Source organism: Marmota marmota, unplaced genomic scaffold, assembly GCF_001458135.2.
Source record: "Marmota marmota marmota unplaced genomic scaffold, marMar, whole genome shotgun sequence".
NCBI lineage: Eukaryota > Metazoa > Chordata > Mammalia > Rodentia > Sciuridae > Marmota > Marmota marmota.
In genome coordinates, this window is record NW_026000225.1 from 67,055 (window position 1) to 87,572 (window position 20,518).

General features: G+C 32.8%; 1 protein-coding gene across 10 annotated transcripts in view; it reads left to right on the forward strand.

The window, feature by feature from the left end:
• Positions 1-20,518, forward strand: part of Adam18 (ADAM metallopeptidase domain 18) — a 119,430-nt gene that overhangs the window by 34,933 nt on the left and 63,979 nt on the right. For 9 of the 10 annotated variants that reach the window (XM_048792863.1, XM_048792858.1, XM_048792857.1 and 6 more), the window contains 3 exons: positions 13,018-13,154; positions 15,542-15,725; positions 19,396-19,491. In XM_048792863.1, the coding sequence (XP_048648820.1) occupies positions 13,018-13,154; positions 15,542-15,725; positions 19,396-19,491 (417 nt within the window). The remainder of the gene's footprint in view (positions 1-13,017; positions 13,155-15,541; positions 15,726-19,395; positions 19,492-20,518) is intronic. The other variant, XM_048792860.1, reaches the window with a different exon arrangement.

Sequence of the window (20,518 nt, forward strand, 5' to 3'; positions counted from 1 at the left end):
AGTGACATGGGATCTCAGTGTAGTTCTGGTTTGCATTTTCCTGATTGCTATAGATGTTGAACACTTTTCCATATACTTGTTGACCTTTTGTATTTCTTCTTTTGAGAAGCCTCTGTTTAGTTCCTTTGCCCATTTATTGATTGTGTTATTTATTTTGGTGTTGATTTTTCTCAACACCTTTGTATATCCTGGACATTAATGCCCTCTCTGAGAAGCAGGTGGCAAAGCTTTTCTCCCTTTCTGTTAGCTTTGTTCATGCTCTTCATTTTAATGTGAAGAAGCTTTTTAATTTGATGTCATCCCATTTATTGATTTTTTATTTTACTTCTTGTACTTTAGGAATCTTGTTAAGGAAGTCAGTGCCTGAGCTGATACGTTGTATTGTGGGACCTACATTTTCTTCTAGTATGTGCAAGGTTTATGGAATAACTTCCAGGTTTTTGAAACCCTTTGAATTGATTTTTGTGCAGGGTGAGAGATAGGGGTTTAATTTCATTCAACAACAGATGGATTTCCAGTTTTCAAGCACCATGTATTAAAAGGCTATCTTTTCTCCAGTGTATGTTTGTGGCTCCTTTGTCCAGTAGGAGATAACTATATTCATGTGTATTTGTCTCTATGTTTTCTATTCTATTCCATGGATCATCATGTCTGTTTGGGTGCCAGTACTATGCCATTTTTGTTTTTATAGCTCTGTAGTATATTTGAGGATCTGTTATTTTCATGCCTTCTGCTTTGCTTTCCTTGATAAGGACTGCTTTGACTTTTCTGTGTCTCTTGTTTATTCAAATGAATTTCTTAACTGCCCTATTTCTATGAAGAATGTCATTGGAGTTTTGATGGGAATTTCATTGAATCTGCATAGTGCATTTGATAGTATGACCATTTTGACAATATTAATTGTCTATCCAAGAACATGGGAGATCTTTCCATCATCTAAAATCTTCTTCAATTTCTTTTTTAGTGTTCTATAGTTTTCATTATAGAAGTCCTTCCCTCATTTGTTTGATTGGTTCCTAAGTATGTAATTTTTTCATGCTATTGTGAATAGGATAGTTTTTCTAATTTATTTTTTAGCAGATTCATCATTGGACCACAGGATGCAATTGATTTATGGCTGTGGATTTTGTATCCTGCTACTTTATTGCATTTATTTATTAGGTCTAGAATTCTACTGGGGGATTTGGGGTGTCTTAATATAGGATCATGTCATTGGCAAACAGAGATAGTTGGAGCTCTTCTTTTCCTATTTATATCCATTTATTTCCCTTTTCTTGCCTAATTGCTCTGGCTAGAATTTCAAGGACTATGATGAATAGAAGTAGTGAAAATGTGATGAAAAATTCTGCTGTACATGGGTAATAATGAATGTAATGCATTCTATTATTGTCATGTATTTTTTTTAAAAAAAAGAAATAGTGAAAATGGGCATCCTTCTCTTGTTCCTGTTTTTGGAGGAAATGCTTTCAATTTGACTTTCTTCTGAATAATATTGGCCTTGGGGTTGTCAAATATAGCCCTTACAATGTTGAGGTAAGTTCCTTTTATCCCTAGTTTTTCTAGTGTTTTAAATATGAATGGATGCTGTACTTTGTCAAAAGCATTTTCTTTATTGATGAGCTAGTTACATGATTTTTTTTCTCTTTAAGTCTATTTATGTGATGAATTACATTTATTGATATGTATATTGAAGGAAACTTGCATACAAAAACAGATTAAAAAGATAGGATACCATGATCAAGTGATTGAATGAAACTCTCTTGATCATGGTATCCTATCTTTTTAATCTGTTTTGTATGCAATTTGCCAGTATTTTGTTTTGAATATTTGTATCTGTGTTCGTCAAGGATATTGATTTAAAGTTTTCTTTCTTTGATATCTTTGCCTGGTTTTGGTATCATGATGATACTAACTTTATAGAATCAGTTTGGAAGAATTCCACTTTTTCTATTTCATGGAATAATTTGCAGATTGATATTAGTTCCTCTGTAGAGGTGTGGTAGAACTTGGCTGAGATTCTTTCTGGTCCTGGGTTTTTCTTTGATGGAAGTATTTTGATTATTGCTTCAATTGTATTACATGAAATTGATCTGGTTAAGTTTTCTATATCCCCTGGTTCAATTTGGGTTAGCCATGTGTCTCTAGAAATTTGTCCATATCTTCAGATTTTCTAGCTTATTGAGTTTACATTTTTAAAATTGTTTCTAATGATCCTCTGGATTTCAATAGTATCTATGGTGTTATTTACTTTTTTTATTTGTATTTTGATGATTTGAGAATTTTTCCTCTTTCTTTTGGTTAGTTTGGCTAAGGGTTTATGAATTTTGTTTATCTTTTCAAAAATCTAACTTTTTGTTTTGTTGATCCTTTGTCTTGCTTTTTAAGTGTCAATTTTATTGGTTTGGCTCTGATTTTAATTATTTCTTGTCTTCTACTGAATTTGCTGTTGGTTTGTTCTTTCTCTAGGGCCTTGGGGTGTAACATAAAATTATTTATTTGGTTTCTGTTTATTCTTTTAATGTAAGATTTCAGTGCTATGAATTTTCTTCTCATCGGTAGTACATTATTGTTCATTGTGCCATTAAGCACGTTACAGAGTTAGCAACATTATGCAGTTTATCCCTCAGTTATATACTAGAGTTGCAATGTGTAATATTAGGAGCTTTGGGTAGGTCTCAAGGAATTGCCTTCCTTCTGTCATAGAAATTTTGATATGTTGTATCACTATTCTCATTTATTTCTAAATAGTTTTTTTGTTTTATTTCTTCTGCTATCCATTTATCATTCAAATATGTATTATTTACTCTCTAAGAGTTAGTGTGGTTTCTGTTTTTTAATCATATTCATTCCATTATAATCTGATAGAATGCAATGTATTATCTATTTTCTTTTTGTATTTGCCAATATTTGTGATCTAAAATATGGCCCATTTTAGAAAATATTCCATGTAGTGATAAGAAGAAAATATATTCAGTTATTGATGGATGCAATATTCTACAGATATTTGTTAAGTCCATATTATAATTTGTATTTTTCAGTTCTATAGACTCTTTAATTAGTTTTTGTTTGGATGATCTATCCAATGGTGACAGAAGCATGTTAAATTCACCCAGTATAATTGTGTTGTTGTCTTAGATTATTGATATCAATAAAATCTGATATATGTAAATGCTCTGTCATTTGGAGCATAAATATTTATGATTGCTTTGTCTTATTGATACCCTTAAGTGGTATGAAATGATCTTCTTTGTCACTTGTGATTAATTTTGGCTCAAAATCTACTTGTTATGAGAATAGTTATCCCTGCTTGTTTAAGAGATCCACATGAATGATCTGTATTTTCTCACCTTTCACCTTCAGTTTGCTGTTGTCTTTGTTTTTGAGGTGAATTTCTAACAAACAGCATATTGTTAGGTCATGTTTTTTAATCTGATCTGCCAATTGATTTCTTTTGTTTGAATAGTTTAGACTGTTTATATTCAGTGTTACTATTGAGAAATGATTTTTTTTATTTCCTGCCATTTTGATTTCTTTCTAGTGTTTAAATTGAACTTGATTTTCCTTTAATTGATTATTATTCTGGTGTAATTCCTTCCTATGCTGGTTTTCATTTTTATTTCTTCTTCTTGAAATACTTTATTGAGTATGTTTTGTAGTCCAGGCTTTCTAGTTACAAATTCTTTTTACTTTTATTAATCATGGAAAGTTTTTATTTTCTCTTCAAATCTGAAGTTAGTTTTGCTGGGAAATAGTGCTCTTGGTTGGCACCCATTTTAATTCATAGCTTGGTATATATTACTAAGCCCTCTGGCCTTCAGGTTCTGGGATAACAAATCAGTTGAAATCTGGCTTCATTTATTTCTAAATTTGACCAGCCATTTTTCTCTTGCAGCTTTTAAGATTATACCCTTATTCTGTATGTTGGCCATTTTTTTTAATGCCCAGACTGGAACTTCATTTTTTAAAATTTTTAATCAATTAATTAATTTATTTCATACATGACAATAGTGGAATGCATTACATTCATAATTATCCATTCACAGCACAATTTTTCATAACTCTGTATGTTCATGGCAAATTATGCCATTATACATGAGCTCTCTTAATAATGTGTCTTGGATTGGATCTATTGTGATTTTGTATATTTGGAGTCCTATATGCTTCCTGTATTTTAATTTCCATTTCATTCTTAAGGTCTGAGAAATTTTCTGATATTATTTTATTGAAAATATCATTCATTCTGTTAGTTTGTATTTCATAGCCTTCATCTATCCCAATGAGTCCTAAATTTGGCCTTTTAATGTTATCCCAGACTTCTTGAATATTCTGTTCATGGTCTCTTAGCCTTTTCTATGCTCAACTTTAATTTCAAGATTATATACTTTATCTTCAAGGCCTGAAAATCTATCTTCAAAGTGGTATAATATATTGTTGATTATTTGAATTTTTAATTTGATTTATTGGTTCCTTCATTTCAAGGATTTCTGGGTTTTTTTTCATAATCTCTATTTATTCAAGTGATGTTCACTTCCTGTTTTTTTTTTCCTCTGATTTCATTCCTTATGACTTTCTGTAGCTCTCAAACAGTTTTACAATGAACTTTCTAAAGTCTTTTTCTGGCATTTACTCCACTGTGGTATCAATGGAGTCTGTTGTTGAAGCATTATGTGCTATTTGGGATGGTTTGATCCTTTGTTTTTGTATATTGATTTTATGTCTACCCATCAGTTGGTATAGTTCTGGCTTCTTTTAAGTGAAGGACTACCATGTGAGATTCTTTTTCTTAAAAGCCCTGGGTTGGTAGAATATCCCAGATAATAGTATTATAATTCAATATATGACCTCTGGCTCATCCCAATATTAGCACCACTTTAATAGGGCTATTTACTATAATCACTTCTGAGCCAAGCTCCATGCTATTCAAACTGATAAGTAACAAAAACTTGTTGCAATTGTTCTCTGTGGTTTCTAAAATTCAGGTATAAACCTATAATAAAGTTCTGGAATAAGCCAAAAAAATTAGTTGGTAAACTTAGTAAACTTATTATTTCCTTATTAAGTGGGATAAAAGCAGGAGAAGAAGAAAGATTGGGCAAATTGGTGAGAGGAAAATTGGGGGTGTAGCTATAAAAGGATAATTTACACCAAGATAGAAAGGATAGATATATGAATAATGGTATTTGAGGTAATAGACAATATTGCAAGAGAACAAATAGGAGGTAAGAGAAGAGGTATAAACTAGAGCTATGGTAACAAAGATAGGAAGATTGATTCCAATTAATGATTTAAAGCATTAAATGAAGTACATATAGATGTGTTGGAGGTACACTGTTGACTATTGGGTTAACAATTCCCACTCTACTTAAGGAATTATTTATCTGATCAAAGTTGACATTAAAGTTGTTTATAGTATACCATGTCAAAGTAAAGAAAATTCTTGTTGAATCATGGTTTGGATTTCACTGGAGTTTGGACATTTAGCAGATGTCCATCAGTTTTGCCCTGTAGATCTCTCCTGAGTTGCAGTGGCACAGGAGCCAATTCCCTAGTTGCTATGAACCTCCTACCAGAAGATTCTGGTTTGTCAGCTCAGGGAACTGCAGCTGACTGCTCAGAGGATGGAGTGTTGTGAGCTTGGCTGTTTCTATTGTGCAGAAGTTCAGGATGCAGGCTCTGAGGTGCCCAATGTTTGCTGTGGTTCATTGTGTATCTGTTCCTGGCTACTGGATGCTGCTCAGAGCTTAGAGGGTCTAAGTGCACTTTACAGCACAGATTCCCAACACTTGTTAGATCCCTTTGTTTGTAGCAAGGGGGAGGGAGAGAAGTTTTTAGTGATTTTTGGCTAGCAGTGATCCTTCTAGATATTTCTGGGCAGATTCTTTAGAGGTCCCACTACAGTTACCTGGGAGTGGGATGATGCCATGATGACTTAAGGGGGTGACTGGCTGGCTGAGGGCTCCACAAGATGGCTGCAGATGCCGGACTCAATTTTCTTTCCACAATTTGTTTTTAAGTTGGTTGTGCTGTTTTAAGGACCCTTATGTTGCCATCATGCTTTAGACTTTGCCTTTCCAACAGTTTTTAAGTAGGTGAGCTAAAGAGAATATACACTCCCCACCCCTTTCTCTGTTGCCTGTCCCCCTTCTCACCCACAGGTTTGGATTCTGGGTTAGGGCACTTTTGAGTTTGTTTTCTCTAAGTTTGTATCCTATCTTTCAGTCTCTCCAGGTCTCAGACTGTGCACTATTGAGTCTTAGGGTATTTTTTTTTCATCTCTCAATTCTGCTTTTCCTTTGCTGCCTCTTTTCTGTGTTGTGAAGATATTAGGAGTTACTACCTAGATCAATTCTGTCATCTTCCAAATCATGTTGAGATATTTTAAAAATTCCTTTTAGGACTCAATGTTTCTTTCAGATTGTGTTATTTAGTTTTCTTGTATTCATAAATTTTTCTCATTCTCCCCTCTTATTTGCCTCTGGTTTTATTTCATTACATTTAGAACAGATACTTGGAATTATATTGATCTCAAATTTGTAAATAGAGATGCTCCTTTACTTATGATGGGATTCTATCATGATGAAGTCATTGCCAGTTAGAATACTGGAAATGGCAAATGCTTTTATTACACGTAAGCTATGAAATATCATAACTTAAGAGCACAGTACACTCTAGAATATTAGTATTTTACCCTTGTGGTCACATGGCTCACTGGGATATGTAACTCACTGCTTCTACTCAGAAGAATATAATAATGAGGAAATCCACTTTCACCACTCTTATTTAATATAGTACTGGAAGTCTTAGCCAGAGCACTTATGAAGACAAAGAAAGAAAAGTCATCTAGATTGGACAGGATAAAATTCAGTTATTCATATTTGTGGATGACATGCTTCCATACATAGGAAAACCTAAATACTTAGTCATAAAGTTACTAGAAATTAACTTAGAAAAGAATTTAGTTAATTGTCAGGATAGAAACTCAACATACAAAAAATGGTAGTATTTCTATATAGAAATAATGAACTTGCTGTAAAATTAAGAAATCAATCCAGTTCACAATAGCTACAAAAAAATAGGATGTTTAGGAAAAAAGCTTAACCAAGAAAGTAAAAGATTTCTGAAAAACAATATACCACTAATAAAATTATAAAGGACACAACATTGCAAAGAAATATTGTGTTCATGAAAAGAATCATATTATTTAAATGATCATAGTATCCAAAGTAATCCATAGATTCAATGCAATTCTGTTCAAAATTTGATAACTTTCTTCATAGAAGTAAACAGACACTTCTCAAAATAAGCCATAGAAATGGTGAACAAACACTTGAAAAAATGCACAGTTTCAATAATCAACAGAGAAATACAAATCAAAATCAAATGAGATATCATCTTACCACAGTGAAAGTGGCTATTATCAAAGAGACAAGAAATAACAAATGCTGATGAGAATGTGTAAAAAGAACTCTCATACTCTGTTGGTGGAAATATAAATTTGTAAAGACTTTATGAAACATAGTATGGAGATTACTCAAAAGACTAAAAATAGAACTATTCTATAATCTATCAATTCCACTACTAAGTATAGACCCAAATACAATTAAATCTTTATGGCAAAACAAAACACAATACTTGAACCTCCAATTTTTCCAGCAGTATTCACAATAGCCAAAATAAGGAATCAACCCGGATGTCCTTCATTGGATGAGTGGATAAAAAAATGTGCATATTAGCACACATGGATACTACTTAGCCATAAAAAGGATGAAATCTTGTCTTGTGCAGCAATGTGCATCTAACTGGAGAATCTTACATTGAGTGAAATAAGCCAGACAGAGAAAGACAAGTATCACATGTTTTCAATCATTTACGGAAACTAGTAGGTCAACATGTAGAAGTATGGAACAGATTGGTGGTCACTAGAGACAGAGAAGGTTAGGAGGAAGGGGACAGAAAGAAATTGAGAGTGACTTTTAAGGACTGAGAAGTGTGCTGTGGAGGAGAGGAAAAGGGAAGCTGAGGGTAGAAGTAAAATGGATGGACATGATCAATGCACAATGATTACATGTATGGAAATATCACAATGAATCCCATTAAAGAGAGAGTATGGTACTACATATCACTAGCCTGGGAAGAACTAAAACTCAAACTTTGAAGTAAAGTTTCTACCGAAGATATAACATTTGTTCACCATCATGAAGTCAAAAATCATAGTTTAAACTTGGGAGGCATAAATTGGGGATTGTTTGTACCTTTTTTGTGACCAATGTGATTTACCTTAGACAGTGTTTTATGTGCACTTGAGAGAAATGTGCTATTGGGTAGAAAGTTTCACACACACACACACACACACCTCATTTGGAATAGTATTGTTCAATTGTATTCTTTCCGTACTGGTTTTTAGAAATGTGATATTCAAGTTTCCTACTACTATTATATTGCTCTTTGCTCCCTCAGTTCTATCATTGTTTTGTGTATTTCAATACTCTAATATTGAGTGAATATGTATTCATAATTGTTTTATTTTTTCTATTTAATTGACTGTTTTATCATTAGATAAAGAGTTTAATTATGTCTTGTGAAGTTTTTTGAACTTAAAGTTTATCTGACATGAGTGTAGTCACTTCTGCATACTTTTGATTAACATTTATTTGGAATGTCTGTATCTTTCCCTTCACTTTTAGGCTGTGTATGTCCTGAAATCTGATATGTCTTTTTTAGACAGCATATTTTGTGAAGTATTGCCTTTCTTTGTTTATTTTTTTCTTCTTTCTTTCTTTCTTTCTCTCCCCCACCCTCTCCTGATGATTTTGGTTATTGTTGTACAGGTGTGTTTTGATTCTTTTCTCTTTGCCTTTTCTATAACTATTGTAAAATTTTTATGGTTCCCGTGGGGTTTTCACTGAATCTTTTCTATTTATATCAGTTGTTTTAAGCTGATAGTTTGTCTTTAAGAATACATAGAGAGTTATTTACACTTTTGTATACTTTTATGTTCCTGTTTAGGGTCTTTATTTAAGCATGAAAAATTCCTTTTAGTACTTCTTGAAAGGCAGGTCTACTGGTGATGAACTCCTTAACTTTATGTTTGTCTGGGGAAGTCTTTATCACTCCTTCATTCTTAAAAGACAGCTTTTACAGGTAAAGTGTTCTTTGCTATCTTTTTTTTTCTTCTAATACTTTGAATATATCATCTTCCTCTCTTCTCACCTGCAAGATTTCAACTTTGAAATTCACTGAAAGTATTACAGAAGCCTTCTTGCACGTGACAAGTCACTTTTCTCTTGGCTGCTTTCAAAATTCTCCTTCTCTTTGACTTTTGGAAATTTATTATGTATCTTGGTGTAGGGTTATTTTGTTTCACTACATTTGAAGATTAGGGGCTTCGTGAATCAAACTATTCATTGATTTTACAAAATTTGAGTAAATGTCTGTCATTATTTATTTAAATATGCTATCCTCTCTCTTACCTGTTACTCTGTAAAACATACACATATATACTTGGTGGTGTCCAATAAGTCCTATATGCCTTTTCTCACTCTTTTTATTCTTAATTTTTGGTTCTCCTAACTGGATAATTTTAAATGGTCTGTCTTTAGGTTCTTTCTTCCATTTCATTGAATATGCTATTAAAACTCTACTAAATTTTCCAGTTCAGTCATTGTATTTTTAGGCTCCAGGATTTCTGATTCTTCTAAATTTCTACTTCTTTATAATTGTTTAACTTTGCTTATATATTGTTTTCCTTAGTTTGTTTAGTTTTCTTTTTCTACTTTCATAGCTCATGAAGTTTTCTTAAGAGCTTTATTAATTCTTTGCCAAGGACTTTATAAATTTATATCCCTTTGACATTATTGCTGCATCTCTATTAATTTCTTTGAAGAAGTTATATTTCTCTGATTATTCTTGACTTGTGTAGCCTCACATTGATTCCTAAATATTTGGAGGATTAGTCACTTTATTCATGGTTTATGGACTGGCTTCAGCAGAGAAGAACTTTTTCTAAATAGCGTGTATAAAATTTTGAGAGATGTCACTAATCTCACTAATAAACTAATAATTCTAGTTCATGAATGCATCCACTTCTCTCTTCTTATGCTTTGCCATTCTATAGAGCCATACAATGTGTGATGATCACCCACTACTATTCCCTAGAATGGTGACTGAGGTGCCAACATTATGGGAGCAATCTCTCCTGAAGGAGCAGTCTCAAACCAATAGCCGAGATCTACTGAGATATACATGCTACCTATCAAGTATGTTTTAAGGACACATGATGGAAATGGGACCACATGGGACACCTGTTTCAGTGGCCTATAGGCCATTGACTGGCTGTAACTCTCAATTAGCTAACTAACTGATAGGATCTTTGGAAAGGTTGGCTGACTGGATCCATGTGCCAGTTATTGAGATCTGCAGGGTGGTCGTGTGGGTACCTGACCATTTTGTTTGCTCTTAGTAATCCCCAGGTGATCTAGTTCTTCCTGTACCCTCAACATTATGGGTGAGGCTAGATAGAAAATCCTGTTGAAGTAAAATGCTTATTTTGTTCTCTTTCCCATGGAGTAGAACATAGCCTGAGAGGATGTCTCCTAGGCTTAAACTGTGTCAATTTGGAGGAGGGTTGTTCAGGTGATATAAAACTCTTTTTCTTACCCTTTTCAATGTGGCAATTCTGGGAACTTTTCCCCAACAGGTTATAAGGGCTTCCAAACTGAACCCTATTAATAAGCTATTAAAATGATTTCCTATGGATAGTTGTTTAATTGGTATTTCTCTGGGAGAGTGAAAGTTAGATCCACTTGTCATCTTGCTAACATCAGTTCTTTGATTTTTAAAAAATTTGTTTTATCAGAAAATTTCTTGTTTATGTTCAGAACAGCAATTTTGTATTTTGGATAATAGCTCTCCCCTCAGTTTATATCTGTAGTCTTTAAGTTGTGTTGAGGCTGTTCCATGCATGAATGTGTCCAGATACCATCAGCAACTTGGAGACAGAATTTGGAAAATCCTCACTCTGGATCTTTCCCTTTTTACATTTCTACATACCCAGAGCTATCATTTTCTCATACTCATATTTGACTCTTCCCAGGTCAAAGGTGGGAATTTTTTTTTTTATGAATACGTATGCCATGCCAATTCCAAATGTCTCCATGGTAAATGTCAGAAAAATTATACTCTCTACAATTATTTTTTTTTGAGCCTGATTCCCATCTAAATAAATTTGCCAGCTTTGTTTAATTCTTCAACATTATTGAGTAGCTGCTTTTTGTATCATGCGCAAAGGAGCAGAATTTATGTGTCAAATTTCTTTATTATTTGAAGCAAATATTCAAGTTAATGCTAAAGATTGCAATCTCTACAAATTATTTGTATATTCCCTTATTCATTTTTTCTCTCTTCACACATACATCATATCTCTTTTTAAAACATGTTTTAGTTGTAAATAGAAAAAAAATATATATATATATATAATTTTAATGATATTGAGGATTGAACCCAGGGCCTCACACATGTGAGACAAGCACTCTACAACTGAGCCATAGCTCCAGCCCTCTCTTTAAAATCTATAGATGTTTTTTATTATTCATACTAATTATTTTTATCATCTCATTTTCTTGAACAGTTTAATTAGGATTATTTTATTTTGAGGGGATCTCTTTTCTACATGACTTTATCCTAGAGGCTTACTTTCAGTTGGATAACTAGAGAAGTAGAAGACCATCCCCTCTCTTACCCAGCATTGACCGTCCAGCTTCTGGTTTTTACATCTTGCCCCAAGATGTAAACTAATGCCTCCAGATGTAAACCTTATGCCCCCAAATGAGATCATCACTCATGTCCTGTTCTGCTTTAACTTTCTTTCAAATTCTAACACTGGGATATTTAGGCTCAGGTATTACAGTATATTAGGGAATTATACCTACAAATGATTTTTTCTATACTGCTAGATGCATTTTTTTTTCAGTCATACACATGCATATACATACAAACAATATTTTTTTTTATTTTTTCTATGTATAAATTAAAATTTTCTACTATAAATTTCTTTTTTTGTTTTAATTAGTTACACATGACTGTATAATGATCTTAACATATCATACATTTGAATCAGATGGGGTATAATTTCTCATTTTTCTGAGTGTACAGGTTACCAATTCACATAGCAAAATTAGAAATGCTGTAAGAATTTTATTTGTAGTGATTAAAGAATATGTAAAATATCATTAGAGTTAAATAATATGGAATAATATATTTAAATATTATGAAATATATTGACACTCTGCCACCATTTTAAATCATTTTCCACCTCAAATTTCTTTATCATGGTTGTATTTATATCCCTAGCTTCTGTCCTGTCATTTCTTCCCTTCACTCAGACCATAATTTATTAACTGGTAGCCATTCAAGAACCCTGCCCATATTTATATTGTTGGGTCATCTTCCAACCTTAACATATCAGCCTACATACCAAAGAGGTTTTTGTAACTGCCTTATATTAATATTTTTCCTTATACTCCTTCATAAAATTCTCTTTTGAAGTATTTTGTTTTCTTCAAGAAACTTTTAATGATGTGTTTGCCTTTAAGAAGTTTGTTGTGGATTTCTGCTTTTGTTTTTCTCCCTTTCTATAAACTCTAGGTATGGATGAAGTCCATCATCTATACAGTGCCTGACACATAAATACACTGAAATATTTTAATTGCATGAATTGATTAAAATGAAATATTTTACATTGCATCAAAAATAATGTGTTCAAAATTGCAAAATTTGTGCATACTATATTTTAAATTAGTGACTGACATAGTTAATGTTTTATACTAGTTCATTTTACTTAATCAGTAAATTAGCACCAATATACACATCAATGAAAATCAAAATGAATGATTATAAATTGTACTTACTATAAAAAGTATTTAATTGTAAAGTTTTATAGAAACAAAAATGTTTCAAGTTATTTGTTGTTTCTGTGTTCTTCTACTAAAATACTCTTTTCTTCAATTGTCTTTATTTTAGTATCCAGATGCTATAAGTTTGGAGGGATTTTCAGTTATTATAGCTCAGCTGCTTGGATTTAATATAGGATTAACATATGATGACACCAATAATTGTTCTTGCACAAGAGCTACATGCGTAATGAATCAAGAAGCAGTGTAAGGCTTTTTTTTTCTTACTTAATTTCATATACACATTCATGAGGTTGTTTCTAAGATCTGATGAATGTTTTAAATCTTTCATATTCTATCACAAGTTGGAAAGGTATGTTATACTTGAAGAGAATATCATGTGTAATATTTTTTCTATGTGGCCTGAGAGTGTGGAAAGTGATATGTACTATTATTAAGATATTTTCACTCAAGGGAATTAGAGGGATAAATTTGAAGTTGATGAAAACTATGGAATATTGTGTAAATACATGATGCTATTGCTTTTTTGTTGTAGTCTTTGTTACTCAAGACAAAGATATCTAACATCACCCTTAGTAATAAAACAGTACTGGCAACTTTGGCTATTATACTGAGGGAAAGAAAAAGAAAGAAAGAAATATCTGATGAAGAACAAACTGTCCTTAATTTGTGATGTTATCTTGCCACCTTGAAATATCAATAGAATCAACTTACAATTAAGACAATAGCAAAATAAAAATTCATTAGGTAAATGGATTTAGAAAATACTGTTTATATCAGCACTAAACAAATTAGATGAATTACTATACAATTAGTATTCTTTGCAGTAAAGTTTTATAAATTTAGTATAGTTTTCATGAATAATTTATATTATATTTAAAGGCACCTGATAAATTCTTGAGAGGTGATAAAGTTAGTAAATAGAGCAATATTTTGCAGAGTATGAGATGGAATTTGTGATTAAAGGAAGGATTTTACATATGGAAGACACTATATACCATCTCTAGACAGGGAGAAATAAATAGAAGACAGAAGCAGCAATAATGTCAGATGCAATAATTAAGAGTAAAATCACAGAGGATGGAAGCTGTAGTGCATAATATAGGGGCTAGTTCTTATTAGGACTGGGTACATTTAATAATTGTGATGGGGATTAGAAGAATAAATGTGTAGAGAGGTATGTAGTTTAATTAATTGCAGGTGTAAAGATGATGGCAGTTTCCTCTGAGTGAAAACTAAGAGCTGGGTATGTAACATCTCTGATGGAAAGTGTGAAACAGTTGTTTTGGAGACTGGAAATTGAAATGCTTTAGGAAACATGCTAGGATTGTTGACCATTTTGAAACCCTCAAATTTGTGATAATAAACAATGTGAATTCAAGCATCCTGGTTGGTTGTTTTGGTTGATTTAATATCAGTTTTTGATTAGTATATTCAGTAAAAAGGGAGTTAGGTTTTTTCCCATATTAAGTCCATGGGATTCAGAAAGAGATCTGTAGTATAAGCTGCTTTCTCCCAAAATAATTGTATTTTAAAAATTATTCCCCCGATCATAGAACTTTGGTTGAGAAATCAACGTATTTTGAGACAAGTGCCCTGGCTTACCTTATTCAAATTATCTTTTAGACCAGAATGTTAATCTAATCTGCAGGAGATGAATTGTTTTACATTTTCTTTCTATTGTATATCAAAATTATGTATACCTAGGGATCAAATATATACATATACTCATGCCCCACATAATGACTGTCCATCAACAATAAACTACATGTACCATAGCAGTCCTATAAGACTGTATCACCTGGTGATGTTGCAGCCATCATAGTTTGGATAAGTACATTTTGTGCTTGAACAATGACCAAAATCACCTATTGATGCATTTCTCAGAATTTGACATATGAATGTAATAATTTTTTCCAACTTTCAATTGGTGTCTTAGTCCATTTTCTGTTGTGAATAACATAGATAGTAAGTTTTACAGAAAAGAAGTTTATTTTAGCTGACAGTGGCCAAGGTTGAGGGGGAACATCCATGGATGGCTCTCCTGAAGGCAAAGTCCTGAGGCCATGCAGGTCACCACATGGCAAGAAACTGGAAGAGAGAGAGAGAGGAGAGAGGAGAGAGGAGAGAGGAGGGAGGGGGAGAGAGAGAGAGAGGAAGAAGAAGGAGAAGAGAGAGAGAGAGAGAGAGAGAGAGAGAGAGAGAGAGAGAGCAAGCTCATGTATAATGGCATAATTNTTTGGTCTTTTGCTTTTCTCAGAAAGCCACCAGTGTTCAATTGAGGTGACTGCACTCTGCTGACTATCTGATTTTAATTCCCTTTCAAAGGCCTTAATTTCTGAATACCATAGTCTGATTATGTTTGCACCTGCTTAATAACTTACAACGGATATTAAAAGGCAAGATGATTTTGTAAGGTACCAAACATATTCAAACCAAAGTAGTTTATAAGAAATGCTTTTGGGGAAAATACTAAAGTTAAGCAATATTGAAATGGAAATTTAATTATGGTGATTTAATCTCTTATATAAATTTTTATATGCATCATTATATGAGTTATATGATTTGTGTATGGATGTAATATTTTATTAGCAAGGGTTTTTTTTTACCTGAGGAATATTATTTCATTTTAGGAGAGCCAGTGGTGTGAAGATATTTAGCAATTGTAGCATGTATGAATATAGGAATTTTATTTCAAATTTTGAGGCTCCATGTCTTCAAGACCTTTCATATTTGCAACCATTATATAAAAATAAACCAGTTTGTGGTAATGGAATTTTGGAATCTAATGAAGAATGTGACTGTGGTAATGAAGAGGTAAGCAATAAATTTGAAGTTTGAGAATAATTTTTACATTTCTGATGAAATATAAAACATGTTAGTAATGGTATACATAGAATGATATATGCAACTATGTCTTCAGTTAATAACAGATATAAAAATGAAGATAAATGTAAATGAATCACTTTCCAACACCACTTGAAATGAGAAGATATGTATGGTGAAGGCTTGGTTTATCAAAACTGTTGCAAATTATGCCTTTAAATAGGTTTGAATATATAAGAAAAATTAAGTCCTTGTTAGTTGCTATTCAATTCCTAACTCATGTGGCTTTATTCTTTGTTTCTATACAAACATCTGTGAAATTTTATTGTACATTTTTTCCCTATCTTCTGTGGCTGCATGAATTTCTAAGCATTATAATGAGTTGTATTTAATCACTCTCAAACATTCCTGTGATTATGAGTTTTTGAATGGTCAATTTTTTTTCTATTTTTTTCATCATTTGATTATACTTCATCAGTCAGATTTTTAGTGTACATTACTTTCAACAGGTGGGACCGCATATTTAGTCTATTATAAATATCATTGTCCCAAATATTTATCAATTCTCCTCATTTATCTAAAATAAAGTATCTTTATGATTCTTCCCCCACCAGTCTCATGAGTTACTTCCCCTTACAAAAGAAGCTGACTACCATGTTTATATACTATTAAATCCCTATCAGTTCTCTTAATCATCTTCTCCACAAAATGAAACTTCTATGTATGAGTCTGCTTTATCTGTGTGTGCATTTTTGCATGTGTATCAAAGGTTTGCAATTATTATGCATTCCCCAACTCTTATTCTTCTGATAAGCAGTACCACATTCCTCTTGCGTTTCCTACACCTAAATGTGGTACCCATACTCCCTGCCAATAAATACTGGTTATTTTTAAAGAAGGATAAAATGACACAACCCAATACATGGCTAGATATGCATACTGTGGTTTTCTACAAATACAGACTGTGGGTAGATTGACATTTATAACAGACACTATCAGTGCCCTACCAGCATGTACTGTTGCTGAAGAGTGTTTTGTTACCTGTACCACAAACTTGGTCCAGTACTGCTTCTTGTGGCCTTAACAGTGTGTATAGCCATTAGCAGAGGAGGCTCAATGCACTTAAGAACTAATGATTGGCCCTCAGACAACCATTATGGTCAGTTGGTGGATAAATGTTCCAAATTACTGTGTCTTGTGAGGAAATTCTCTGAAGAATGTTCTACATCAGCTTTTTTCACACTGTAGCCAGTTGGCTAAATCCAGCTGCCACTTTTTTGTTGTTATTGTTGTTTAGTAGTGAGGTTTTACTAGAATACAAACATGCCCATTTGTTTGCATATTATCTATGGCTGCTTTTGTGCTACTACATAAGTGTGGAAAAGTTGCCGTGCAAATCATATTGTGAACAACTTGGAAATAAGCACTCTTTGGTCCTTTACAGTAAATGTTGCTGATCTCTGCTCTATATCCTCTGTCAGAGTTTCTTGTGGGATTTAGTTTAGTTAGTTTGCTGGAGCAGTAAAGAGTGAGTAACCCATATGTAGTAGTTGCTTCCCTTACATAACCTCCATACTCCCATACCTAGTGGCTTGGTGGAAGGCATAATGGACCTTCAAAGGTACCCTCCCTGTAAAACCTGACATTTGTGGATATGTTACAGTACATAGCAAAGTGCCTTTCAAAAGTAAATAAGATTATGAACTTTAATAGGTAGAGATTATTGTGGATTATCTGGATAAACTCCATTTAACCACAAATGAAACTTCACCTGAGATCAGTTGCCTCACAAGACAATGCTTGCTCTTCCCAAGCTCTGCACCCAGCTTCCTCTCTTGGTTCTAGACCACAATTTGTGTCAAGTGAAAGGATAGTTCAAGTGAGAAGGCACTCTCTGATTATGGAATAAAGAATTATTATGCTTTTTAATTTGCAGGATTTTGCTGATATGCATAGATAAGAATATGCCATGGTCAGATGTTAAGGATGCTACCCCAAGTTGTTAAAATATGCACCTGAATAGAGTATTCTTTATTGATAGGGAAGACTCTCTGATGAATGACCTCAATCCTTGGAAAGAAAACCTAAGGCCAATCTTAACATGCTGCTTAATTGATCTCTGTAGATTGGAAATAACCTGTCCTACAATACATGAAGTTGAGATGCCAGAACTACCTTGGCAGAGTTAGGGGTCAAAATTTCAAAACAGCCACTTGAAAAGTTCAAAATATTGTTGAAAACCTTAACAATATATTTTTTTCTATAGACTGATGTTGGTCATTGGAGGCTTTATTATGGAGCTGGTTTCCCTTATGTCATTGGATTATTAGATTGTATAATAACAAAGGCTAATGGCAGCATTTTACCATGTAATGTAATTAGCACAGATGCAATTAGCATAATGGGAAGTGAGGTATAGATGACAGCTAAGGGTCTTGACCTGCACGGGTTTATACTTGTGGCTCAGATAGATCTAGCCACTCAATGATATTGTTTAATGTATATAACCAAAAATTAAGAGCACAGGATTGGTGCCAGTTACTCTAAGTGGAAAACTTGCAATTCATTGCCAATTTCCAGATCTAAGCCAATCTCAGAGCTACAGCTATTTGTCCGAATAGAGCATGAGATCCTATAATGCTCCAGCAAGGATAACTAGCTATTTATTTAGTAATTTGCCCCAAAGTGGCCCACAGCTATTTACTAAAGTAACTTTACACTGTGGAACAGTAAATACCCAGGTCATCACAGGATACAAAATCACAGTATATACATCAGAAGGCCCAGAATACCATTGTATTTATAATAGCGGTGCAAGGAATCCAGGCAATTCCTGGAATTCCTGCAAAAAATCCGACAGGGGTCAGGTGGATCTATCATCTTAACTCATTTTCATTCCAGGAGTCCTTTAGTGACACACTAGGGTGGATCTATTTGGAAGTTGACAGGTGCTCACATTCGTTCTCTAACTTGTACAGTAAGAGCTCTAAAGACAGGAAAGGACAAATGGAAACACCTGAAATTACCAGAATAGAAATTAAGGACTAATATGTAGTTGATGAAGAAATTAGAAAGTAATCTCAACTATGTGAAAGTTAAATGAAATGATAACCAAGACATTAAAAATATATTGTATGAAGAACCTATACTAACAGTGATGACATCACAGACCTCCAAAGGTCATCATGGTTGGCACCGATTCTGTATCCATGGTCTTATCAATGTAGGTGCTTTGTAGAATAAAGGAATAAGCCACCACTAACACTACTAAAAGAAAAAAATATACATTAATACACATTAAACGTATTTGATTATGCTTGTTATACTTATAATAGAAATCTTTGATAAATGATTCACTAACAACACAATTGAGGAAAGTTTATATTTTTCCTAGAAATTCCCTTTTTAAAAAACATCCCCTGAAAATACATTTTCATGCTAGTGATTGATGAGTAAGTTTCTAAATATTTTAGCCAGTAAATTTTACTGATCAACTGCTAATTTAGATGTTGTTTTCTTAGTTCTTAATGGGTAGCCTAGAAATAGTAAACAAAGTAAAGCTTCATTGCATATAATTAGTAAATTGAACATGGAGTTTTGAATTGAAACAAGTTTTTGAGTGGTTCCACTGGGGTAATAGCTTCCTCTTTTGAAATTTTAGGAATGTCAATTTAAAAAGTGCTGCAATTTTAAGACTTGTAAGCTGAAAGGTTCAGTAAAATGTGGCTCTGGACCATGTTGTACATCCAAATGTGAGGTAAGTTGCTGACATTCCTGAAGAGGAAGTTGATTTTCAATAATAGAAGGCTGTGTTAACTGAATCAATATGAAATTTATAAAAAGCATATAGAATTAATTGAGTGAAATAAAATATAAATTGCATAAAAAAATAAGTATATAAGGAAAATTGGTATGAAATAAAGAAGACATCTCCGATTGGTACTGATTATTCTGTAGTGTTGAAACCACAAAGCTTACCATCTTCTAAATTATCAAATAAAGAGGACAAAGAAAATATATATATTACTATATCAAAAATATTGATGCTTAAATAAATCATAAAGTGAAATGAATAAATGACTAATTATGAAGAAATTATAAGATTAAAAATAGGCACAATGTCTAATATGCAAAAACTCACATATAGGAACCATGGTTATTATATTGGAATAATTATATAAATTATTCCTTAATGTAAAAAAGTTAGTAAATGTGGGTTATTAATTTAAGTTATCTCAATACAATAAGTTTGGATAGGAAAGCAAGTTCCCCAATACAAAATATTTTATGATTTCAGTTCTGGTCAATCACTTAGACTTAAATATTATGTATATTCTTTCTTCCCATTTTTTTCTATTAAGATCTAACTTAGTGCTGCAACGTTCTGTTGGTGAGGATTTCTGAGTGTTATAAGTGATAACATCACAGCCAAGGCTAGGTTATTTTGTCATGCCCTCACAAGTCCCCCCTTACTTCTTTGCTATCAATCCATATTTCACCCACAGCTCCTAGTACCCACCAGTCGTTTTCTGCCTTTATAATTTTGCTTTGATACAAATTTCACATAAATTAAATCATACAATATGTGTAAACATATGAATTAGGCATTTTAGCACAATTATTTTGAGATTCATTCTTATGCAGGTTTTATTGGTTCATTCATTTTGTTCCTGAATAGTATTGAAAGGAGTAGAATGACATACCATAGTTTATTATTCATTCCCCAGTTGAGGAATATTTGGGTCATTTTCAGTTTAGGGAAATAAAAAATGTACCTACTACAA